The sequence below is a fragment of the Sinocyclocheilus grahami genome, unplaced genomic scaffold, assembly GCF_001515645.1.
Source record: "Sinocyclocheilus grahami isolate Dianchi unplaced genomic scaffold, SAMN03320097.WGS_v1.1 scaffold523.1, whole genome shotgun sequence".
Lineage (NCBI taxonomy): Eukaryota > Metazoa > Chordata > Actinopteri > Cypriniformes > Cyprinidae > Sinocyclocheilus > Sinocyclocheilus grahami.
The window spans coordinates 263991-288501 of NW_015505702.1; the positions used below are offsets into that span (position 1 = coordinate 263991).

At 36.3% G+C, this 24511-nt stretch overlaps 2 protein-coding genes across 3 annotated transcripts in view; both read left to right on the forward strand.

The window, feature by feature from the left end:
• Nucleotides 1-12419, forward strand: part of itgb5 (integrin, beta 5) — a 29572-nt gene extending 17153 nt beyond the window's left edge. For both annotated transcript variants that reach the window (XM_016237723.1, XM_016237724.1), the window contains 5 exons: nucleotides 7106-7328; nucleotides 7658-7758; nucleotides 9389-9508; nucleotides 9719-9885; nucleotides 11593-12419. In XM_016237723.1, the coding sequence (XP_016093209.1) occupies nucleotides 7106-7328; nucleotides 7658-7758; nucleotides 9389-9508; nucleotides 9719-9885; nucleotides 11593-11691 (710 nt within the window). In that variant the 3' untranslated portion in view covers nucleotides 11692-12419. The remainder of the gene's footprint in view (nucleotides 1-7105; nucleotides 7329-7657; nucleotides 7759-9388; nucleotides 9509-9718; nucleotides 9886-11592) is intronic.
• Nucleotides 12420-18079: 5660 nt separating this feature from the next.
• Nucleotides 18080-24269, forward strand: LOC107555030 (tumor necrosis factor-inducible gene 6 protein). The gene is made up of 6 exons (XM_016237714.1): nucleotides 18080-18213; nucleotides 19992-20129; nucleotides 21066-21227; nucleotides 23458-23686; nucleotides 23824-23864; nucleotides 24020-24269. Exons 1-6 carry the CDS (start codon nucleotides 18114-18116, stop codon nucleotides 24139-24141), a joined length of 792 nt encoding a protein of 263 aa, XP_016093200.1. The 5' UTR covers nucleotides 18080-18113; the 3' UTR covers nucleotides 24142-24269.
• The last annotated feature ends 242 nt before the right edge of the window (nucleotides 24270-24511 follow it).

Here is a 24511-nt window from a genome sequence, read left to right on the forward strand (position 1 = left end):
ATTTTTTCAACATTGATAATAATAAAAGATGTTTTTTGAACACCACCTCAGCACATTACAATGGTTTCTGAAGGATCATGTGATGCAGAAGACTGGAGTAATGGCTGCTAAGATTCCGCTTTGCATCACAGGAATAAATTACAATTTAAAATGTATTCATAAAGTAAAGGTATTTTAAATTTTCATAACATTTCACAATATTACTGTTTGACGTTGTTTTTGATTAAATGAATGCAATTGTGGTGAGCATAAGAGACTTCTTATAAAAATCTACTGACCTCAAACCTTTGAAACGGTAGTGTGTACAAACAAGAAATCAAATGTTATGCACTTGACCCTGAGCAGTATACAATCAAACAAGGGCTTTTAAACTGTTGTCACCAACTTGTAATAACATCTCAGAAGTGATGTTTGTTGTTGTGGGCATATATGTTGTTTTTTCTCAAAAACATTTGCAGTCTATCCAAGCAATATGCTAGACACCTGGTTGTTTTTGGAGCTGTTTTTGAGATACTTTCAGATGTTAGCTTATGTTAGCAGTAAGCACATGGAGCAGATGAGATGTTGCATGTTGAATACCAAACATATGCTGTAATTTGGATGTAATGTGGTTTCATTTAACGTTTGGCAAACATTCCACCAACTCATCTCTGTAACTGTACACAGACCATTGACATATTTTTCCACACCCCTGCATCCTCATTTACCCCAGTAAATGACATCAGCACCTGGCAACACAATGACCTCCGAAGCAAACAAACAGACAAGGCCTTCACTGCTTTACCATCATCAAAAATACTGGAAAGCCTGGTGTGCATAGGATGATTGGATATAAACACTTCATATCTGTTTTTGTTTGTGATGTGGAACGTTTGTCACGTTGTGCCTGGTGGGGCAATTTATGAGAGCAGTGTGGTCATGTTGAACATTAGCGCTGTCAAGAACCAGAAGCAAAATAGGACTTTGGAATAGGATGCATTGCGCACATTGATTTGCCGTAAGAGTGCATTTGCTGGCAGAATAGCTTTGTGAAATGCATGTTTGAGGCAGAAGGATCCATTTTTATGTCTGGGGATCTTCAGTATCTCTCATGGGTAACATTGTCGATGCACAAGATGCAGAAATTTTTTTGGGGGGGGGGGGATTATGGTTATGATAATGGTGTTTTCAGTTTACAAGCAGAGGAGGCCATTGAGTTCAACAGAGGTATTTTAACAAACACTGGAGTTTGTTGGTTATTTACTCAGATGTGTTCTACTGTCTGAAAAGCATCCCTAAATGCACCAGCAAAATGAAAATGTCAGTTGAACAACCCTAGTCAGGATGGAAAGTGGATCCTGTAGGAGCCTCAGGGACCTGGATCAGCGTGCTAAACAAATAAAGCATCTCCCATGATTCCTGCCTCACTTCTTACTGACTTTTCTGGCGTACTTTTAAATGCCAAGCCTTTAGATGAAACATTTCAAAAGAATAGAATGTCAAAAGCTGCTCATAATGGGTGGTTTGCGGGTATTCATATTTCATCCTTTGAAATATAATGCCTTATGAATGGATGGTACATGTACATCCACACCCCAAATCTCAGCTACTAGGTATTTTATTGCAAAGATAAAAATTGCTAATAAAAAATAAAACGGCATTGCCCTTTGGGCAGGTTGGAGGTTGAGACAGCTGTCAAACAGAAGGTTTTATGTATTCACGAAGATGGTTTCTGCATGTCACTGCATGATTTGATGCAGTGGTTCATATTTGAGTGACGCTAACATGATGCTTTTGGTGAAAGTATTTTTATGCATACCCTGAGAATGTTTTTGATCTGTACAAAGCTTGTTTTACAGTGGAGTCCAAAAGCCTGAGACCACCAGTAGAAAGTTAACTTTTTCTGTAATATAATATAGGCTAATATAATATTGAAACCATAGCAAAAAATATAATATTTACTATCTTACATAATTGTTATATAGTAATGTAACATAGAAAAAATAGTAACATTAATTTGTGGATTGTAAAATAATGTAAATATTATTACATTATGATTAGTGACTCCTCAGACTTTTCCAGGTTTAAATAAAATACTTTTAAAAGACTTTTAGATGTCAGTTTGTGAAACTGGGTGGTATTTTAGTTTGTTTCAGTAGTTTCAGATCAGAGAATCTTGCAGTGTCATCACTGTACCAGTATGCTGCAATCAGCCAGTGCTAAAAAAAATAATCTCAGCTGTCCCTGTCTCTGTGTCTCCTCAGGGGTTGGTAAAACACACCCAAACTTGTTCATCTTGGTCTTGTTTAGTTGCTTTTCAAATCTGTCTTTAAGTGACCACATTGCTACAATGGGATTACTGCGCCTCTAATTTCAGGACTAGCTCAGGGCAACAAATTGTAACGAGATAATGATTTTTCCATGCAAATTTCCGTTTCTGAAAGTGGACTAGTCTTTTGTTTATAGTCCTGCACACAGTAGCAATATATATTACTGATGTCCTGATGTTGGCACAAAAGTTGTTTAGCTATTTTGAATGTATTTAACTTCCTCTGGAAAGATATCTTCTTCTGCATCCAATTTTGACAGTGGCAAGGGCAAGAAAGGGTAAATAATTAGTGATGAGTCAAAGTCTGCCAATCCTTGTGCACACAGTCTCAGCAGAGACTCAGCAGTCTCGGTTTTGTTAGGAGAAACACTAGACCAGGGGTAGGCAAGTTTGGTCCTAGAGAGCCGCAGTCCTGCAGAGTTCAGCTCCAATCCTGAAAAAAAAACTCACCTGCCTATAGCCTTAGTAATCCTGAAGAAACTGATTAGCTTGTTCGGGTGTGTTTGATTAGGGTTGGAGCTGAGCTCTGCAGGTACTGTATATTTGCCCTTGTAATGACGTTATGAAAAATTGGTAATTTGGTGCCTGAAACAACAAGTGTCATAAACATTGCTGTGTTGTTTATGTGTTTAGCACACTTTATCAGATCAGTGCTTGATCAGAGGTCTACCAAAACTGGATAGCTCCTATAAAAACATTTCTTCCCCTTAAGCCCGTTTCCTAGTAGGAGCATCAACTATGACTGTGTCTCTAGATGGATAATGCTGTGTCTCTGTGATCCATGTCACACATATACAAGAACTCATTGGAAAGGACATGAAAGTCTTTAAACACTACATCACAAAACCTGGGTCAGTATGAGTCTAATTTAGCTTTTAATTCTGCTTTTGGCTCTTTTGGTTCTATGTTTATCTATGAATGATTATCCTTCAAAATAAGTTTTTTAGTGTGCCTTGAACTTTCCACTGAATATGGAGTTGAATTACATGCACACAAACTGAATTAATTTTTAGAGTGAGTCTAGTTGCTGGAAAATATAACGAGCGATTCAGTATTTAAACTGTTATTAATAAAAGTTTAAAACTCATTTTAATTAGTAGTTTAAGTTTTAGTAATTTCATGTAATTTTTATTATTATTATTTTTTTATATGTGGTTAATATTATTTATAATAACTTATAATAAATAAAAAGTTTTTGGTTTAATTAACTACTTAAACATATTTCAGTTAGTAGTCAAGTTTTCCATCAAAAATATATATATTTTATTTTCATTTGAGCTTTATTTAAATTACAGAAATGTATTTATAGAAACAGTTTTATTTTTTAGCTTAGTTTTAGTTAACGATAACAACATTGGTAATATATTGTTCATACAAGAAACTAGAACATGCAGATTCTCAAACATGCAGATATTTTAGACCGTTGGAAGCATTACATTGCATTGCATTTTTTCTGCATCTGTGTAAATTTCCTTTCCACTTTAGTCTGATGTATGATCATCATGCTATCAGTCTGATTTCATGATTTTGGCATTACAATTTATGACGGATCACAAGCCTACATAAATTATTTTAAATATGTCTGTCAAGTTAAGCTCAATCTATCATATTTTAGTTTTTAAAGCAGGAAAAAGGACATTTTCATCACATAAAGATGGCTATGCCCTTCATGGAGACTTCACAGCAGTAGAGCTCAAGTTTACGCTACTCAAACTGCATTTTACAAGCACAGACTTTGTGTTAACTGTGAAACTTTGCACCCTTAAACCTAATACTTGAGGTTGATGGTAATTGACATATTTCAGTGCTTGCGTGGCTTTGGACACGCTGGTGTGTGAATTTGTCTAGTTTGACTGGGAGTGTGCTAGAGATGGGCTGAGGCTCATTCCCAGAGGCATGGGTCTGCCTTTCTGGCATGTCAACAGCACATTTACTCAGTGACCTAAATAAAAGACTGGATTCAGGAATGCTGGGAGAGCAGGTCTGCATTGATTCTCTAGCATTTTTATTATTTTATTTGCATTTAGATGATGGCTTGATATTCTTGGTCAATGTATTAAATCTAAAGACTGTCAGTTCTGAAAATCTGGGGTTAAAACATTGAACATGAAGCCTGTGGATGCTGTTATTTTAGAGTAACAGTACGGTCACATATACACACCTTTAAAAATAGATTAAGAAAACAGGTGTGGAGAACACGCCACAGCATGTCTTTGTTCTTACCAGATCCGTTCAGAGGTTCATTCATTCAGTAAAGGTGTTCAGTGAAGGAATTGTACACCGTGCTTAGTGTTTCAAACAGAATACACCCTAAGGAGGGGTACATTAAATAGAAGTAGCAGACGATGTTCCTCTCATAACCCTACCAGACTTGGACTCTTACTTTCTTAAAGATCTTTATTAGAAAGAAGAATTTTTAACGAACATGTTTTTTTCTCTTAATTATAAATGTAGAACCACTTACTTTTATACTGTTTTGTAAGAATCACCCTTAAATCTTTTGGTTTATCTTGCTGGATATATTTAATAATGACAAAATAAATATTAAACGAGATAAATGGTATGCTTAATTTCATGATAAGTGTGCAATTAATCGCGATTAATCTAATTAAAAATTGTAATATATTGACAGCCCTAATGAGAATGAATATATATTTGTGCTTTTTTGATTTTAGTTCAATAATATTTTTTTCTTTTATGTTTTTATTATTTAATGGTGTTTTACTAAACATTAACCTCTGAATTATGCACCATTTATCATCTGCAATACCACAGTGTAACCACTAAATGGCTATAAACCGTTTGCTGCAGCGTGAGAACGTAAAGCACATTTCTTGATTTAAGGTTATTCATTTGAATATATTTTCATACATTATTAAAGACTACATTTAGTAAAAGTTTACATTTTAAATGTTGATTTGAAGTGTCAATTATTATTATTGCAGTCAAATCTGGACACAAAGAAAGCGTTTGTTACTCATACTAGCAACAGGGAGATCAGTCACACGAAACTCATCAGAATACATTTTGGCTCAGTGTGACCAGGGTGATATTTTAAAATATTTGTCCCTGGACCACAAAACCAGTCTTAAGTCGCTGGGGTATATTTGTAGCAATAGCCAAAAAAACTATGTATGGGTCAAAATTATCGATTTTTCTTTTATGCCAAAAATCATTAGGATATTAAGTAAAGATCATGTTCCATGAAGATATTTTGTAAATTTGTAAACTTAATTTTTGATTAGTAATATGCATTGCTAAGAACTTTAAAGGCGATTTTCTAAATATTTTGATTTTTTTTGCACCCTCAGATTCCAGATTTTCAAATAGTTGTATCTCGGCCAAATATTGTCCTATCCTAACAAACCATACATCAATGTAAAGCCTATTTATTCAATTCAAATCTCAATTTTAAAAAACTGACCCTTATGTGACTGGTTTTGTGGTCCAGGGCCACATATATAATTCACTACATACCATAAACGGAGACGGTCTGTGGCTGTTGTGTATCTTCCTCCTGTTTGTAAAAATCTGCATCGCAATCAGCTGGCAAATTCAGATTCAAGTAGCTTTATTGGCATGGTTAAAGAGCCTTTACAAAGCATTGGCAGCGTTTTAAACCAATGGTGTTGAGCATTATCAAATTTAGAGGCTACAATAGGCAGCGAATCAGGCAGTGATTGACAGCGCTCTGATCCAATGACCAAAAGCTCTCAGTTTCCAGTCACAAACCACATTCGACAACATATAAAAACAAAATAATCTTTAGAGTAATTTTATGAACAAATGTGGAAAATTAAAAACGTAGGGAAAAAAATTCAAGCCGTGTCATCTTAAATTCCAGTGCAGAGAAACGGCAGTCGGCAGGGCTTGCTGCAGCATTCTCAGCTGCATTAGTTCCCGCCGCTATGCCCTCGGGTCACTATGAAATGTATGAAGGTCTTCAAAAATTTCTACTTTTACAGAAAAATTAATCATAATAATAATGCAACAGCATGAGGGTGAGTAAATAATGAAAGAACAATCACTTTTAAAGCAGATCTCCTTATCTTTCCTACAAGCTAATATGACCTCTCTGGACTACACATGCACGAAACTGCAACTTTGCAGCATGTGCACTCAATTTTTCCAACAATTTCTAGTTCTTGTGCAGTCAGTGGTGTGAGTCTGCAGTGACAGCTGATGTCACACCAAGTGTTCACCACTGCTTTCAATCTGTTCACATCTGTTTTGCTATGAAAGCTTGTCTTTTTTTAAATCATTTTGGCTGCAAGACCCTTCGTGTTTTCGCACATACAGTACTACATCAAAATATCAACTTTCACTTGAGTCATTGCAGCCAAATTTGAGTCACATTGGTACATTTGCTTCAAAACACAAAAAGAGTTTTGCTCACGCTCCGTAATGAAGACACTAGCCAAGAATCCTTGGTGTTGGAATGAGGAGATCTACTTGTAATCAGTCCACTGGAATGTGCACAGCCGAGGACAGTGAGACTTCAGAGAATGTGGGAGAAGTAGACAGCGGCATCTTTGTGTTATGACAGAGAAATGTGTTACGCATTTGTTTCCAATAATGTCAGTGAATGTTGGTTATATGCAAGCTCTCACTCTCACTGTGTTCATTTGTGTGTACAGTATTGTTTTTCTGAGAAGTCTTTGTGTTCATACCTCTTGTCTTTTGAACATTTTTGAACAAACCAGCCATTTGATACAAAATATGAGGTTGCAGAGTTATATAAAGTTATTCTGAACCCCTCTCTCTCTCTCTCTCTCTCTCTCTCTCCCTGTTTTCCAGGCCATGGAGAATGCCACTGCGGTGAGTGTAAATGCCATGCTGGTTATATTGGAGACAACTGTAATTGTTCTACAGAGACGACTTCCTGTGTGTCGGACGACAGCAAGATCTGTAGCGGGCGGGGCAGCTGTGTGTGTGGGCGGTGCCAGTGCACTGAGCCAGGGGCATTTGGGAACACATGCGAAAAATGTCCCACCTGTCCAGATGCTTGTGGAACAAAGAGGTATGAGACTGAGGATGCTGAAACTAACTTAACTAAAGCTAACTCAGAAGTATTTCTGATTTCTAATGTGAAGTTTGTCTTTAAAAGTATATACATTATTGGCCTATGGGAATTTGGTTGCATGCAACAAGATGATGTCAGCAGAGTTATTATTTGCACTACATAAACCAACATGTATGGAAGTATGCGATTTCGGACGCAGCTATGGTCTCCATTAGACTCTTCAAAGCTGACTGGCAGATGTCTTTCCTTCATCACTGACTTTTGTTTAGATTAATCCTGGTCAGTCTTTTCAGTAGTGTGATAGTTATAGTTTGAATGTTTTTCAGGGAATGCATCGAGTGCCGTCTCTTTAACTCGGGGAGACTGGCCGATAACCAGACCTGCCAGCGCATGTGCAAGGATGAGATCATCACCGTGGAAACACTCAGTGAGTGCACACTCAAAAACACTTGACACACTGAATGATGTTTTGGGGCGGCTTCTCTTACGCTGTATCTCTCCACCCTACACAAACACACTTCTTCCTCGGATACAAATACATATGTGGATTGTTTAAGCCAAAATTTTAAGTTAAATGTATTTGTATGTTTGTGCTCTGCTATCATTTAACTGTTAGTACTTGAATTGACTCATTTGAGAAAAGAATGGCATGCTAAACCTTTACCCAGTTTTCAGATGTTATTTAAAGCTTGTGCATGTAAGGAAGGAATTTCAGTGTTTGTCATACCGCTGGTATAATAGACAAAGTAGAAATAGGGACCAAGCAAGTAAGTGGAAAAAATGGCTTAGCGGTGCAAACATGGTTTCACAAGCCGCAAATAAAACACATTTATATCAGTTAATGGTGCAATGTGACATCCTACTTGACAGTGAAACACATTTGAGCATCAGGGTTAATTTGCTTGTACTGTGAAATAAAAACTGTGATAAATGATGGCTTATAAGTTATCTTGTTTATTTTGTATTTGAGTTTTTTAACCTTTGCCATGTAATGCGTGGGAATAGTCAAAGGGTGTAATGAGATGGCAAAATTCTCTGAACATGCACACACTAACTTTCAGCCCATGTCATCAACACTGGTTGCTTAATATACACCTTCCTTAAGTTCAGTCATAGAGAAAAAGTTGAGCTCAGTTGAGAGATCAGTCTTTCTCATCAGGACACACTGTTGCTAGAGCACTACAGTTTGTGCTTCCAGGTCATGAATGTGTTACCCACAGCAGGGTGAAGCACAGTTTGTGGTGTATCAAGGCCAGCTCTGTTTATGTTATTATCTGGAGAATGTGAGTCTGGACGTCTCGCATGTCCCACTGTGAAAGCCTGTGTTTACTGCTCTTCCTCTCAACCCCTGCTTATTAATACAAACCACTAACATGTGAAATGCATAAAACTAATTTAGAAAATTTTTATTTTTGTTGTGTATATAGATCTTTTTATTTATTATCTTTTTTATTTTATTTATTCATAATTATGAAGGTTTTATTAGAGTCCGAAAGCTGTTAATAAAGTTTATGAGAACTTCTCCAGGCTTTTTATAACCGGTTTTATTGCTGGAGGAATTTTTTTTACATGTGTCTAGGAATGTGTCTAGGTTTATTGTTGAGCAATATGAAGCTGGACTTCGCTGAAGTGAAACATTCAGGATGCTTGTGAACTCTTTAAGGCCTTTCCGTGTCACCCCTAATTGTAAAAGAAGGCATCATGGATTCGATGTTTCACAACATTTCTCTGCCGTTTCAGTCAGCTGACTTCCTTAATGAACTCCACATGTGCATACCGGAAACATCCAGCTCTTTTAGAGAGAGAGAGGGTCCATAGTTAAATGACTGTTGAGAAGGGAGAGACTTCCTAGTCTGTTGGGTATTTTAATTATGATAACATTTAACCACTCTTGATTAATCTGGGTCCTTGTTGAGAAATGCAGGGTCTGGTGCAACAATAATTTCAGTGTTTATGCTGTTGGCTCAACATGCGTTTCTCATTTGATTGCCTGAGCCACAGTTTGGTTTTATTAAATTAAACTCCTCTTTTACTCAATGTCTCTCTATCTGTTTCAGAAACTGATGATTCCAACACTGTTCAATGTGTGTATAAGACCGAGAATGACTGTGTGATGAAGTTCACCTACTCTGAACATGCCAACGGCCAGTCGATCCTCACCGCACTTAAAGAGCCAGGTCAGTGTTCAGCACTTCACAGCTACCTCATTAAGAACTGTGTTCAGAATCATGTTAAGCACACTCATGTTTAGGAAGTATAAGAGAGGAAATGATCAGAATAAAAGTTATATTTGGATTGTCATTTCTGATACAAACATTGTTTTTAATGGGAAAGTACATCATATCATACATTATGGCCATGCATTTATGTATTTTGTGTGTTTACAGAATGTGCTGTTGCCCCAAATGCCATGACGGTGCTCCTGGCAGTTGTTGGCAGCATCTTGTTGATGGGCATCGTGCTGCTAGCCCTCTGGAAACTGGTCATCACCATCCACGACCACCGCGAGTTTGCACGCTTCCAGAGTGCACGTTCACGGGCGCGATATGAGATGGTGAGTTTGATTGAAAATGAAATGATAGAAATCAGACACTTGTGACAGTGTAAAGTGTCGGAAATACCTGCGACAAAACGTTTTCTTAAGATGATTTCCATTAATCAAGGATCCAGTATTGCTAGTATTAGTTTTTTTTTATTTGCATAATATCGTTCGAAAGTTTGATCAGTCAGTAAGATTTTTTTTTTTTTTAAGTTGTTGAAGTCTCTTGTGCTCTTATCAAAGCTGCATTTATTTGATCAAAAATGCAATAAAACTATTACTATTGTGAAATATTACAATGTTAATTAATTGTTTTCCATTTGACAATATTTTAAAATGTAATTCATTCCTGTGATGCAAAGCTTCACAGTTTCCAGCATCATTACTCCAGTCTTCAGTGTGACATGATCCTTCAGAAATCATTCTAATATTCTGATTTGGTGGAACGGTAACACTTTATAATAACTTTCATTAATAAATAATTGCCAAACATTATATAATGCTTAATGGATCATTAGCTAATATATATTCAAAGAGTTAGAAACGTGAGATAATGTGCTTGTTAATGTTTGCTAATAAACTTATTAAACATTAGATAATGTTCAAACAAATCATTATTTCATGTAAGTTAAAATGCTTACAAATGTCCTTAAACTTTCAATTCTATATGATCAAGCACTTATTGAGAATCTACAAATGATTTTAACAGATGTTATAAAATGATTAAAAGCTTGTGTTCGTGCACAACACTTTCTCTGCTATTGAGGTGTGATACGGGTAAGGTTAGGGACAGGTTTGTTGGTTTGGGTAGGTTTAAGTGTTGGTTAAGGGGTCAGAAGTGTACAGGGGTCAGTTTGATTATTATGAGGGAACACAGTTCAATCTGTTTATATTATGTTATTTTCTTTTAAAAAATTATTTGTTTTCCCGTTATTTACATTTACACATTTACAAATGATGAATAGTTTCAACTTTAGATTGGCTACAGTAAAAACATGAACAAATGATTAGTAAAGATGTGTGAATAGGGTAAATTCAGGTTTTTCTGAACACTTTTTGCCATTGAGATGACTCCTCATAAAGGTATTAATGATTAGTGAACATTTATAAACATTTGCAAATGATGAATAGTTTCCACTTTAGATTGGGTACTGCATTATATAATGTTTGTTAATGATTTATAAATGAAAGTTATTATAAAGTGTTACCAATTTTTTTGTAACATTATAATATCTTTACTGTAATTTTTGACCATTTCAGTGCATCATTGTTGAATACAATTATTTTTTCAAAAAATAAAAAAAGGAAATCGTTTCTTATTATCAATGTTGAAAACAGCTGTGCCGATTAATATATTTTAGAAACATTTTTCAGGATTTTTTGAATAAACATTCAAAAGAACAGCATTTATTTAAAATAGAATTCTTATGAAACATAAGCTGCAGTCTAATGCATTCACCTACCACTGTTTGTATGTTATTTAAAATGCAAATAGCATGAACTGGCAACTCACAGTGCAATCACAGGGACAAAAACAACTAGACTTTGATTGAAACCATGAGGCCTTTTGGAAAACATCAGTCAGCTGGGAGTGCAGAGTCATGACGATCATTCCACGGCTGTGGTTCAAAGACTGTTCGCTCTGCCCTTATAACCATGTGCATTTCAATGAACCCATCTGACCTATTTACTAGTCCATCTCTCTCCTTGTCTTCCTTCTAGGCATCTAATCCTGTTTATAAGCAGTCCATCCCCTTTCACCCAATGGAGACGGATTTCCATATGCATAGTATCAAGTCATGCAACGGAGGAGTCCACTGATCGACCTGTATTTGGACTGGGGGACATGGCAGGACCTGTCCAGCGCACCTCGGCACTATAGTGGAGGACAGAGACAGAGCAAATGCTGTGGTCTTTTGCAATGTAAACTTTTTTTGAGGCGTGTGGTTCTTGAGGATTGGAACTGATCTTTATGCAGTTTTGGTAATGAAAGTTTATTGATGAGCAGCAGATGGACACATGCCGAATTTGAGAAGAGGATTGGCTTGACTAGTTGGAGAGGCAGAGCTTACCGGCCTTTTCCAGAAACCTCCATGAGCGATAGACATTGACCCGCTGCTTGCTTGAATATAATTCCTCATTTTTTCCAGTTCTAACCGTACCTCCTGCACATTATAATGGATTTGCTGTGCATTGTTTTATAGGCAAAAATACATGTGTATATTGTGTATATTCTTAACAGGGAGCCTTTCCCAGCCGTTACACATTTTACATCAATTTATTTACTACATGTAAGTGTGCATAGAACACAAAAAAATGCAAAATTCTACAACTCTTTAACGAAGGGATGGGTACTAACCTAACCAGAGCAATAATTCTCTTAACTCTTGTTTTGCACATTGTATATTAGGGTGAGGTTTATAAAGTAAAGAAATTTGGAATGCCACTCTACAATACTAGTCTTTTGTGTATTGCCACAGGTTGCACATTTTCATGATGATTTTTAACTGTACAATGTGATGCAATAACACTGCCTGCTGATAATTCAAGAGTGTCTCGTTTGTTCTTGAAAAAGTTACATTTAGAAGCTCCACACCCAGCCCACCAGGACCTGGACTAAATAAAAAATTAGCCACTGGACACCAGCTGCCTGTAAGAACTGAGACTGAGCCCATACTGATACTTAGTCATGTAAGTCATGCTTGTGTCTTTTCTCGTTTTGGTGCATTTTTTACATAAGGTGTACATTTTCAAAGCTCTTGCTGCAAAAATCCAAACTGATTACACTGCTAGTCAATCTTTCAAAACTCAAATAAATATCTCATGCTTCTCACTAGTTATAAATAATTTCAGTCCACATAATCATGGTTTCAAAACACAAAATCTATGTAATAAATTGAGAACATTTGGTTTATTTGCTGACATACAATCTTTCAATTGAGTACTTTTAACACTTACTTTTTGAGTACTTGCATAACTGATATAGTATCCATAAAGTTTGTATTATATTTTATATAGATATAACAGTCATGAGGTGTGTAGAACGGTTTGCTTCCAATACAGTAAATTATGCCACTTTACCATATGCCTCTGTCTAGACTGTAGTTCCTCTCCTTTCTTGGGTGACTTGCATTATTTTGACAGTCTCTACCATGGTACGGCCTGATCAATCTGACAGACTCTATCTATATGTATATTTATATTTATGTATATTTATCACAGATCTCTCGCTCTTTCTCTCATACACACACACACACACACATCTGTTTTAAATTGCTTATACTGTTACAATAATTCATTATACTTGGTTATCCATTTTGGAAATTGCAATCCATGCAATTCTACAGAATCCATATCTCTAGAAATGTATAGATGCCAAATGATTCACTGATTAACCATTAAAATCAGTTGGATTAAATCATGGACAGACGTTTTAATGTGAACGAGAAGAGAGGCCAATGAAACGTTTGGTAGTAATAGCATTATGAAAGGCAGTTGCTGTGAATGAAACATTGACGTGAATTTTGATGATCCATAGTGAGATTAGTACTAAGTATTCTAAGAAACTTGTGTAAGAGTACTAAGAAGCCTGTGAACTATGAATACTTAAAAAAAAATGAATAAAATAAAAATAAATAAATGCAAAAATAAATTGAACTGCTGTAAAACAGCTCTAAAAAGACGACAGTGTCATTGTTCAGCACATGACAGTTCAGTGTTGATTCAGTTCAGTTCATCAATTATGAAACAAATTCAATTAATCAATATGGAGCTCTACAAAAGACAATGTTATTCAGCTTGAGGCAGTTCAATTCAGTTCAATAAAAGTACTGGAGTTTTGTCAGTTATGAAACTAATTTGATTTAGTTAAGAAATAGATCTAGAAGACAACAGTTTCATCAAGTTCTTGCGTTTAAATTCAGTGGAATGAAAAAAACAAGGTCAAGAGACGTTTTTTAAAAAGTTGAACTACTTTTAGCATGAGCACCACGTTTTTAGAACTGTGTGTCATGCGGGACATAGCAAAAGATGCAAGATGTGGGTATGACTGTCATATGCATCTGCCCACCATGTTTACATAGACAACAATGGAAAAGAAGTGCAGCGGAAGGCAAAAATCCATTCTGCGTGAATTGTCTCTCAAACTACGGTCACAAAGCACATTTACATGCACAACTTGATATCAGACTGAAGCAATAATTTTCCTTTTTTAAAGTGAGCTATTGCAATACATTGCATGGCAATGGGTAAAAACAAAGCAGTTCCTTCAGGAAAAAACAGTGAGACACGTTACAAAGTCAGGAAGATTAGAAGACAACAGCAGCATCTGAAAACAGCCAATAGTATCACAGGGTAAACAGAATAACAGCACTGACAGTTTCAAAGTCAGACTAACAGACCTAGATAATGCGATCTGTATCTGCTTAATGGCATTCCGACAGAAGTGACATGCAACATGCATTTAATCCTTCAAGAATTCAACTACACCTTTCGTCATGTATATTTGGACAGAGATGAAGACTGAAGCTGAAGTGTTCAGAAACTAGTACTTTCAAGCATACTTATAATCTTAAGCTCTTTTTGTCTGATGCTAACAAACCATGTCAGCGCAGCAGGGAATGACACAAGCACCTTTCTGTAAACTGACAGGAAAATCTTACTAAATACTGCAACTAGGTGACAAGCCCTTGATCTTAGAGGGCCATGCACCTGGAGTGGGCGAGGGGCTTAATGGGCTCAAGTTTGTTTAGTACCGTTTATTTGTCATATTCTCCTTTGACTCCTGTGAAGGCAGCTTGTTTTGAGCTCCACGTGTGTATGTGGTTTTTACCTGCAGCGAGGAAGACTGGGAGTATAAATCAGCCATTGTGTGTGTGTGTGTGTGTGTGTGTGTGTGTGTGTTTGGTGACATGTCAAAGGCCTCAGGTTCAGTTACAGAGAGCAGCTGTGTTTGCGATGGGGAAAGTGCACATGCTTTCTGAACCTAATTGAAAACCGATTTCAGTGTTGCTTTACTGTGAAACCACATGAGAGTAAGACATCTTACAGAGTATTTAATCTGGTCTGGTGGGTGGTCTGCTGTTGATCCAATCAAAGGCATGCAGAGGGGCTTTACATTTTCAGTTTTTCTGTGCATGCAGAAGTCATATTTGTTGTAAAAGTTTGCATGGTAAATTTAAATCCTTCTCTAAATCAAATGTAACCACCATGTGGTCACACTGCCACTAATTCCTTGCTCTCTTTCCACACAACACAGCCATGGCTGGCATTTTGAGATGAGACTTGGAGTTGCATGTAATATATGTAAGGAGCTCCAGTGGTTCTTCCCTGTTGGGATGTCAACCATATGGTTTGCTCATAAATCACGTTCCCAGAGTTTGATTAACTAAAATGCTGTTTTCCTCCATAGCCATGAGCCAGTATCAACAGCCAGAGCATTCAGGCTCTGAATACAGGAAGAGAAAGCAGGTTTGTGTGTTAGGTGTAATGTCTGAGTTGAGCCATTAGGAGCTGATCAGCAACAGATGTGACTGTGAAGGCCTGATCTTCTGCGCTCTCATGAGATCCCTCTCTTTTTCACCTAATCTATTTCTCATTTCCTTCAAATAAACAGACGGTCTTAGGAATTTTTATATTTTTAAGTAAAAGTTACGAAGCAAAATTAAGATTAACTATTTTTAGGTGACTAATCAAATAAGGTCGTAAATTTGTGACATTGATGTCATTATTTTTTTAGTCAGAAGTTCTTCCATTAAAGCTCAAAATGCTCTTTGGATCAATCTCAGATCATGCTGAATAACATCAGGTTTTTGTACAAACAACTGCTTTTCCATCGATAGGGGTTTCTATTGAAATATATTTTAAAATGTACTCCTGTGTAATAATTTCTTCATTTCTATAACAAAGTATGGTGTACATGCCAAAATTAATATTATGAATTATAAGACAGACAAATTTTCTGTGGCAGTTTTCATGATGTATTCCAGGGTGTGTACGCACATCTTAGACTCACAGACTAGAAAATGACTGTATGAAACCACAGAGTGAGTTGGACATTGTTACAGGTTACTGTATGGCATGAAATCATGAGAGGGAGGAACGGAAATAAGTGTTTAAATTCATGTAGTAGGTAGGACTGTTTAACAGAGGGGGTGACTCAACACCTCTTAAATTTAAGCCAGAGCACAGATTGGGTGATATTTTGGCGAAGTCTGCTAGCAATTATTCTAGACTGTCTCTGTTGCTCTCAAAAATAAGTTACAGTTTACAGTTATAGAAGAATTTAAAGGGGTCATATGATTTGCTAAAAAGAACATCATTTTGTGTATTTGGTGTAATGAAATGTGTTTATGTGGTTTAAGGTTCAAAAAACACATTATTTTCCACATACTGTACAGTATTGTTTCTCCTCTATGCCCCGCCTTTCTGAAACGATTTTTACAAAGCTCATCGGTCTGAAAAGCGAGGTGTGCTGTGATTGGCCAGCTATCCAATGCGTTGTGATTGGCCGAATACCTAAAGCGTGTGACGGAAATGTTACGCCCCTTACCATACTATGATGATGCCCTGTCAGGCCGGAGCGATGAGACAAAAACATTAAAACCCATTACAAACGAGGCATTTGTTGCATCCAGTGGGGACATAATTACGGATTATAATGACTTATACTGTCTTTTTACACATTGCGTTGCATCGCGCAGCGTAAACATAAAACCATGTCTGCATTTGTGATTGGATAAACGACACAACGAAACACAGCACCTTCACGACATGGCGGCGGCAGCATCAATACTACAGCGAGAAGTATTACGCCTTCTTTCTTTGCGTGAACATTTGGCCGGCGTTATGCAAATCTTCCCACATTGTGACGTAGACATGTGGGGGCGTGTTAGAACGAGCCGTTTTAGGTAGGCGTGGTTGACTCTTAACGTTTATAAAGAATATCTCTTTGGATTTGAGACTTTAGTCTTTGCAACTTTACAGATCTTCTTCATGCACCAAGAGCTTGTAACACTCCAAAGAGAAAGGAAAAATTGAAATCGCATCATATGACCCCTTTAATTAAGAGTCCAAGTCGGTCAGTCTCTGCTAAGATTGATTGGTTTATGTTTGGGGTCCGAAAGACCTTCATTATGTATTTTTAATTTAGCATCTTATTTTAAAAATGTTTAATATGCTCTTTGTCATTTTTGAACACTCACATTGCAATCTGATATTTTTAAGAAGAAGAATATACAAACACCTTTCAGAGATCATTGATCAGTTTGTAGCTTATATAGCCTAATATTTTCCATCCAATCAAATAAACAAAGAAAAGGCTTTGCATCTATTCATCAGACAAGATCTTCACGCACATTACAGAGGAAGGCTTACAGCTAAGTATTTCTTGATCGAAAAATCCCAGTTTTCTTGTTTTAACTAAAATAATGTGATTTGAGAAGTGACAGTGTTTCGATTCAAAACTGGGAAGAGTTCAAGTAATTTCATCACCACAAGCTACTTCCTACGGTGGCCGAGAGAGCTCAACGCGCTGTATGACTTTGTTACTTCTGTGGAATATAAAAGAACATATTTTGCTAAAGTGTTGTGAGGATTTGCAGCGCGTGTGTTGTCAAACTGATGAAGATGTTTTCTTAATTTGCTGGTGTTTTTTCAATTTGCATGTGTTTTCTTAAGTTGCAGCGCGTTGAGCTCTCTCGGCCACCGTATACTTCACACTCTTGTGTCATCACTTTTTAAACCTGTATGACTTTGTTACTTCTGTGGAATATAAAAGAACATATTTTGCTAAATGTTTTAAAAAACAAATTTGTCCTTACAATAGAAGTCAGTAGTAAAGTAGTAAAGTCAGTGGTAACTGTTTGGTTATCAGCATTCTTCAAAATATCAAGTTATATTCCACAGAAGAAAGAAATTCATAGGCTATAGGTTTAGAACGAAATGAGGGTGAGTATAAATTACTTTTCATTTTTAGGTGAACTATCGCTTTAAGCAAATCTAAATCTGAACATTTAGACTCAAATCAATAATTCACGTCCGTTCATTTATTTATGTAAATGAGGCTTACTCTCTAGCAGTGTATGGGGGTCTTCCCGGATCCAGCCCTTTCCACAATCGTCATCCTTTACTGAAATCACTCGTCAGACCACACTTTGAGGAGTCTAGGCAGGAAAACCATTTAAGCCCAGTTCATTGCGTGACAGCTGCGCTAACATCTGTATGATCCACTGCGGAATGAGAGAATGAGCGTGTTAACTGTCGTATTCGCCGTTATATTTGTCCTGAAGGAATCTGAAGCTTGGGGTTACAAGAATGGAATACTGCACAACTCTATCTGGCTGGGTAATTTCATTTCTGATGTGTTGATTCAAACTGTGTTAAGTAGAATCAGTGATACATGACTTATGAATATTTTAAAATTACTCATTTATGTTTATTGTTGTTGTTTCTTTTGGATTTTTCCCTCATTTTTCCCACCGTATAATGGTTTTAAAAACACACAATCTTACTGTTCAACGGGGTTTACATGTTATACTATTATATTGCATGTCATGATTGCATGTGTATTGTGAGCATTTCGCTTTGGACCCACAGACAAGAGAGGAATATTTATGGCTCTGTGAAGGCTGATGTGTGGCCAGTCTGAAGGGACCTTGTAGACACAGGGAAATGACTTCATTCTGTTCATTCTGTACTGCAGCTTACCTCCGGGCACCCCACAACCCTTTCAGCATGGTCCAAGAAACCCATAGGCATTTCTCTGAAGAACTGGGTTGTTTGATAATAACAAGACACATGCAAGATCAATGTGCATTAGATATGTAAGCGTTTAACTATTTCCTACTGTAAAAAACAATGTTTACCAATGTTTTAGTTGTAGCTCCTTTAAAACTTTTAAATAATTCATTAGTGTGCAAATTATAGGGCAAAATAATATAGGTTGAACGCCACAAAGAAAGTCAAAGCAATGTGTCTAAGTATACTTAGTTTTCAGCAGAGTCTTCAAACATTTCAGTAATGATAGAACTTCTGTATTACGTTGAAATACATTTTTACCTGATTATATACTGAGTTTGCCAGATGAGTTAACCATAGCATTTCTATAAGTTTTAGGTGGTGTGGCGACAAAGCAAAACAAGTAGGCCACTCTAATTTCGTTTCACTTTATTCTAAATTTACATATAACAAATATAGATTATCTAAAAAAAAATTTTTTTTTAAACTTGTGTGTTTTAGTATAATGAATTTTCAAAAATGTAACCTTTTATTTAGGCCTCAATATAGCAAAACTTATTGAATCCCCCCTGAAATTCACTGTAGGCCACATTTCCAATACTGTAAGCTACTACAAGTAGGCCACTCTAATTTCGTTTCACTTTATTCTAAATTTACATATAACAAATATAGATTATCTAAAAAAAAAAATTTTTAAAACTTGTGTGTTTTAGTATAATGAATTTTCAAAAATGTAACCTTTTATTTAGGCCTCAATATAGCAAAACTTATTGAATCCCCCCTGAAATTCACTGTAGGCCACATTTCCAATACTGTAAGCTACTTTTTTGTATTTACTTATGGTAGCTTGACCACCACTACACATCTGAAAACACTTAAATAAGCTACAGTGTTTAGCTACATTCATGCTTCAAATGATTCTCCCATTTAGAGCTTTTCTCAGAGACTTGTTTGGAGCTCACTAATGGTTGCAATCTTTTGATGTTTGAAGCCAACACAGTAAAAGCATTGGCTTCTAACTCATTTCAGACAGGATCCAACTTCTTCAAGGTTATGCATGCGTGCTTGAAAACAACTGAAAAGCAGCATGATGTTCTGTGAGCCGCAGACAGAGCTCAAAACAGCTAAATCTGCTTTAGTGATCTTACCATCAGCAACTGGATGTACAGTTTATTGGTCCCTTATGTATTCAGGATGTCCTGCACAGTAAAACATCTATGTTGGGTAAAACCTTCTAAAACAGATTTCCTGTTTTAGGTCTGATGTAATTTGAGTAGACAGGTAGAATTGTTGTTCGGAGACACTGAACAGACCCAGATAACTCCACAAGAGTCCTCGAAGCTGATAGTGTGGCCAAATGAGACACATGTTCTCTCTCCTTACAGAGCAAGCAGCCGGAGTTTACCACCGCGAATCTCGCAAAGGAAGATATCAGCTGACGTATAGGGAAGCCAAGGCTGTGTGCAAATTTGAGGGGGGCACTCTTGCGACATATGATCAACTGGAGGCTGCTCGCCAAATTGGTTTGTATCACACTCACATATCTCACTTAGGTCAGATGCCAAAAGAAACAGTAATGGAGGGTCTGGCCTTCAGCGAAAGTGTTGAAATCTGAACAAGTCATATAACTTGGATCATACCGAATAGCCTTTTATTATAACAGTAAACACTCACAATTTTAAACCACATCTGAATCCATCAGCAAGCAGAATGATAACCAACATTCTCACAGTTATATAAAATATTTGCACACATCATATAAACAAAGTTATAAAGCATCCCCAGTGCCAACCAGTGTTGTGTTTGAACTGTAAAAGTCATTGTCATGTGTTGCTTGAGCAGTAACACCTGTATTCTTGTAAAGTTACTTTTTTTTGTAGTAAGAGTAAATTTGTTCCAGACATGAGGTCTGATGTGTAATGACGACATTTTGTGGTTAGTTCAGGCTTGTGGCACACTATGTTGGAGGTCTGCTTGGCTTTCTTTTTATCATCTCTGTTTGCAGCCTTCAAATGGTGCCCGTGGCTCCTCAGAGCACAAGAACTCTTTATTCATTATCCCCTTAAAAAAGACAGATTTCCTTCAATTATTAGTTTTTTTTTCATGGAGAATATTTTATATTCAGTCTAAACAGAACAGAACCTGTTTGTGAAATACTGCAGATATAATAATATGAACACTGAGAAAAAAAATACTTTTTATTATTAATTAACCAACATAAGTTATATTTTTTATACTTATATTTTTATAATTATAATGTATTATTTTGAAACATTATTGATCATTAGGTTAAAATAGTATTTCATAAATTATTCTATTTTATTAATTATAATTTTCAATTAATTTCTAATTAATTGCATTTTAGATCAATTAACATTTATGCCAAATGTTTTTGACAGAAAGATGCTTCACAATAACTGATATTCCACAATATTACAGCAATTGTCATTTTCCCAAAGGGTTCCACGTTTGTGCAGCTGGATGGTTTGACAAAGGACGTGTGGGCTATCCGATTGTTAAAGCTGGCGCCAACTGTGGTTTCGGAAAGGTTGGAATCATTGATTACGGATACAGGCTCAACAAAAGTGAGAAGTGGGATGTCTACTGCTACAACCCTGAGGGTGAGTTTGACAAATGGCAGTTAGGCAATTCTGGGTGGATTTTAATCATCCGTTGAGTGATTTGGAAAAATTAGTTACACAAATCATAGTTTTGTCAAATTTTCTTTGAAAGCTCTCCAGAGTGAGTTGACTGAAACAAAGGAATTAGCATTGTAGAAAAGTATAAATCTCCATAGGTTAAAGACAATTACTTTATATCATAATTCAGGGACTCAGTGGACTCTAGACTATAAGGGTGGGATAACTTGTGGTCTGGACAAAGACAACCGTGACTAAATGTTGGAGAAAAAAGTGATGGCTCTTTTATAACACACAATGACTGATGCACAGAAACAGAGGACAGTCAACCTCAGCGCAGGACATTACTCATATACGTTACATGTAGGACAAATGTCTTAGCAAGGAGTGGTCAAAACAAACAAGCTGAGAACAAACACATAATACATTTCTTGGAAAATGCCTGTTTGTTTTCTCTGGCTGTTTTCTCTTGTATGAATATGGAAGAGTCTAATGAAAAATACTTCACACCGTGAATAATCTAAACGAAGCCCCGTGAAAGTTTTACGAGGTGCAGTAATGCATTACCAGAGACCCAGCTGAGTTTGTGACTGACTCTTTCCCCCTGAGCTAGTGAAAGAAATTCTCCCAATGGAGAACTTGAGTCAACAGTGATCTCAAAGAGAAGTCAAAGAATAAATAGGGAAAACATACTTTCAGATTGAGAAATGTGGCATACAAAGTACGCTCATAATCTCATATAAGCAGTCATTACGACCTGACTGTCATCTCATCTGATGAAGCTGTTAATAGATCAACACAAAGTTTACACAAAAATTATTTTGAATATTAGTTTTACAAAGCCTTGCTTAAAACAACTAGATGGATGTGCAATACAATGCAAAGAGTGTGGGGTGTCTTTAAAAAAAAAATAATAATAAGAAGAAGAAGAATTATAATAATATTTTATAGTCTAAATTTAGTTTTCTATATTTTATCCAGTCACTACCTCATTCAGGGCAGGGCACCAGATGCAGGAGCGTTTCCGCCGAGTAGGCAAGGGAAGCATTGTCTCCTCAAAATACTGGATGAGAAAAAAAAAATTTGTAGTACAAATATAAAACAATGCCCCTATTACAAAGTATAACATTAAAAAGTGTATAAATCACTCGTTTTCTAAAGTAAAATTGTCCAACGGCGACACCCGCAGGTAAAGTTACAGTGGAGGCTTGCCTCCCCTGAGCCCATTGCCTATTAACAGAGACCCCATAGCGTGTCGTGACCGTGACTTTACTGGGGGGTAATTGAGAATGAATGAGGGAAACTCACGTGAGAGGAGACAATGCCTCCATAACAATATGATTGGAAATGACTGGTTATGTTTGGCTGTGATTGGTTCATGCGATAAAATAAAATAAAAATAAATTTGCTCTTGTGTTCGTGCGCATTCCGCTTTCACAAATCAGTCTGAATTAACAATATAATGGCTTTAATGGGAAGACTAATTAAAAAAGTAAGTAAACAACTCACACACTTAGATATAACCACTTTGTTACGTCAAAATAAGACTTAAAATGCCATGAAAACAGGATCTGTGGGAGTTTTTAGTGAGAAATCAGCTTGGTGAAATTTGATGACTGATGATCTGAAAAATTCAAAAATAGTTAAAAGTTAGGAATAAAAAGAATAGCTGAACATAAATTCACAAATAAAATATATTGTTTAAATGATACTGCTGTGAGTTATTATTTTAATAAATTTAAAATGCTTAAAAACACTAACTTGATGAGATTAATTCATGGCTTTAATAAATAGAATATTGATTGCATTGTTGTTAACTATAAAATATATATATTTTTTCTGATAGTGTAAGTAATGTTTATTTAACCAAGAAAATGTGACTGGGACATGACTTTACGTAAAAAAATACGTTGCCTCCTCATTTCCGAACAACACCGCACACCACTGACCAGATGTATGTGTCACTGAGCACCCGCTCAAACCACAGACAGAGTTTGGATTTGTCATTGTCTGCATAGGCATAGTGCTCATATTCCTTTGACTCACTTTTATACTTCTGATACACATGGAGAGATGAAGAGATGAAACATGATTCAAACTAATCAGACTGTATGGTGTAGTAGGACTGACAACTTTATCCAATTGATTTTTAATTTATTGATTTTTTCCCCCCCGTGTATTAATTTGTACACGTTTTGTACTGTCTTTACAGCAAAGGAGTGTGGAGGAGTGCACACAGATCAGGAGAAGGTTTTAGATTCTCCTGGTTATCCAGAGGACTACCAGGACGAGCAGATTTGCTACTGGCACATTCGTGTGCGCTACGGCCAACGAATCCGCCTGCACTTCCTAGACTTTGACCTTGAGGAGGACACAGCTTGTCTCAGTGATTTTCTGGAGATCTATGACAGCTATGATGATGTTTCAGGCTTTGTTGGAAGGTAAATAACAGACATTTTGGTTTATTCACCATTGACCTTTATGTTCCATTTTTTATTGCTGCTGAGAGTTTACAGTTCTGACATTATTTAAATTTGCTTCAAAAATAATCAAATAAATCTGTGTCTGTTCTGGATAGATACTGTGGGGATGAACTTCCAGAGGACTTCATAAGTACAGGTATGTTGGTGCAGTCATTTTAATTTCAAAAGTTAGTTTTTCTTGGAAAAGACATTAGTTAGAATATATTTCTTAAAAATAATTGTAGAATATCTCCCTCTCTTCCTCTCTCGCTCTCTCTCTCTTTCTACGTTTCTACATTATCTCTTGCACAGGAAACGTCATGACTCTGAAGTTTCTTTCTGATTCCTCTGTGACGGGTGGAGGTTTTCAGCTGCAGTACATCGCTGTGAACTCCTCTCAGCTCTTTGACAATCACACTGATGCCTTCTCTTGATCAATGTTTAATGCACCAAACCCACTTCTTTTATACACCCAAACCCACAACTGTTGTCATTTTTTTATATATTTTCTTTAACCAAGGGCGCAATATTAAAGCTACTAATAATCACAAATGTAAGTGTATAGGCCTGTGAACATTTAAAAAATAAACTCTCATAAAACAAAGTTGTCACACTCTCACTAATTTATTCAACTTGTCTATTAATAATGTCCAACAGTGGATTTAATGTATTACAGTGTTTTAATGAAACCATCATACTACTAAAAGAAATAAGGTGAAGTCTGTTTGAATAACGCTGAACGTCCGGGATGTAAAAGTGTTAAAGAAACAGAAGTATACTTAATCCTAAAATAAGTTATTACTG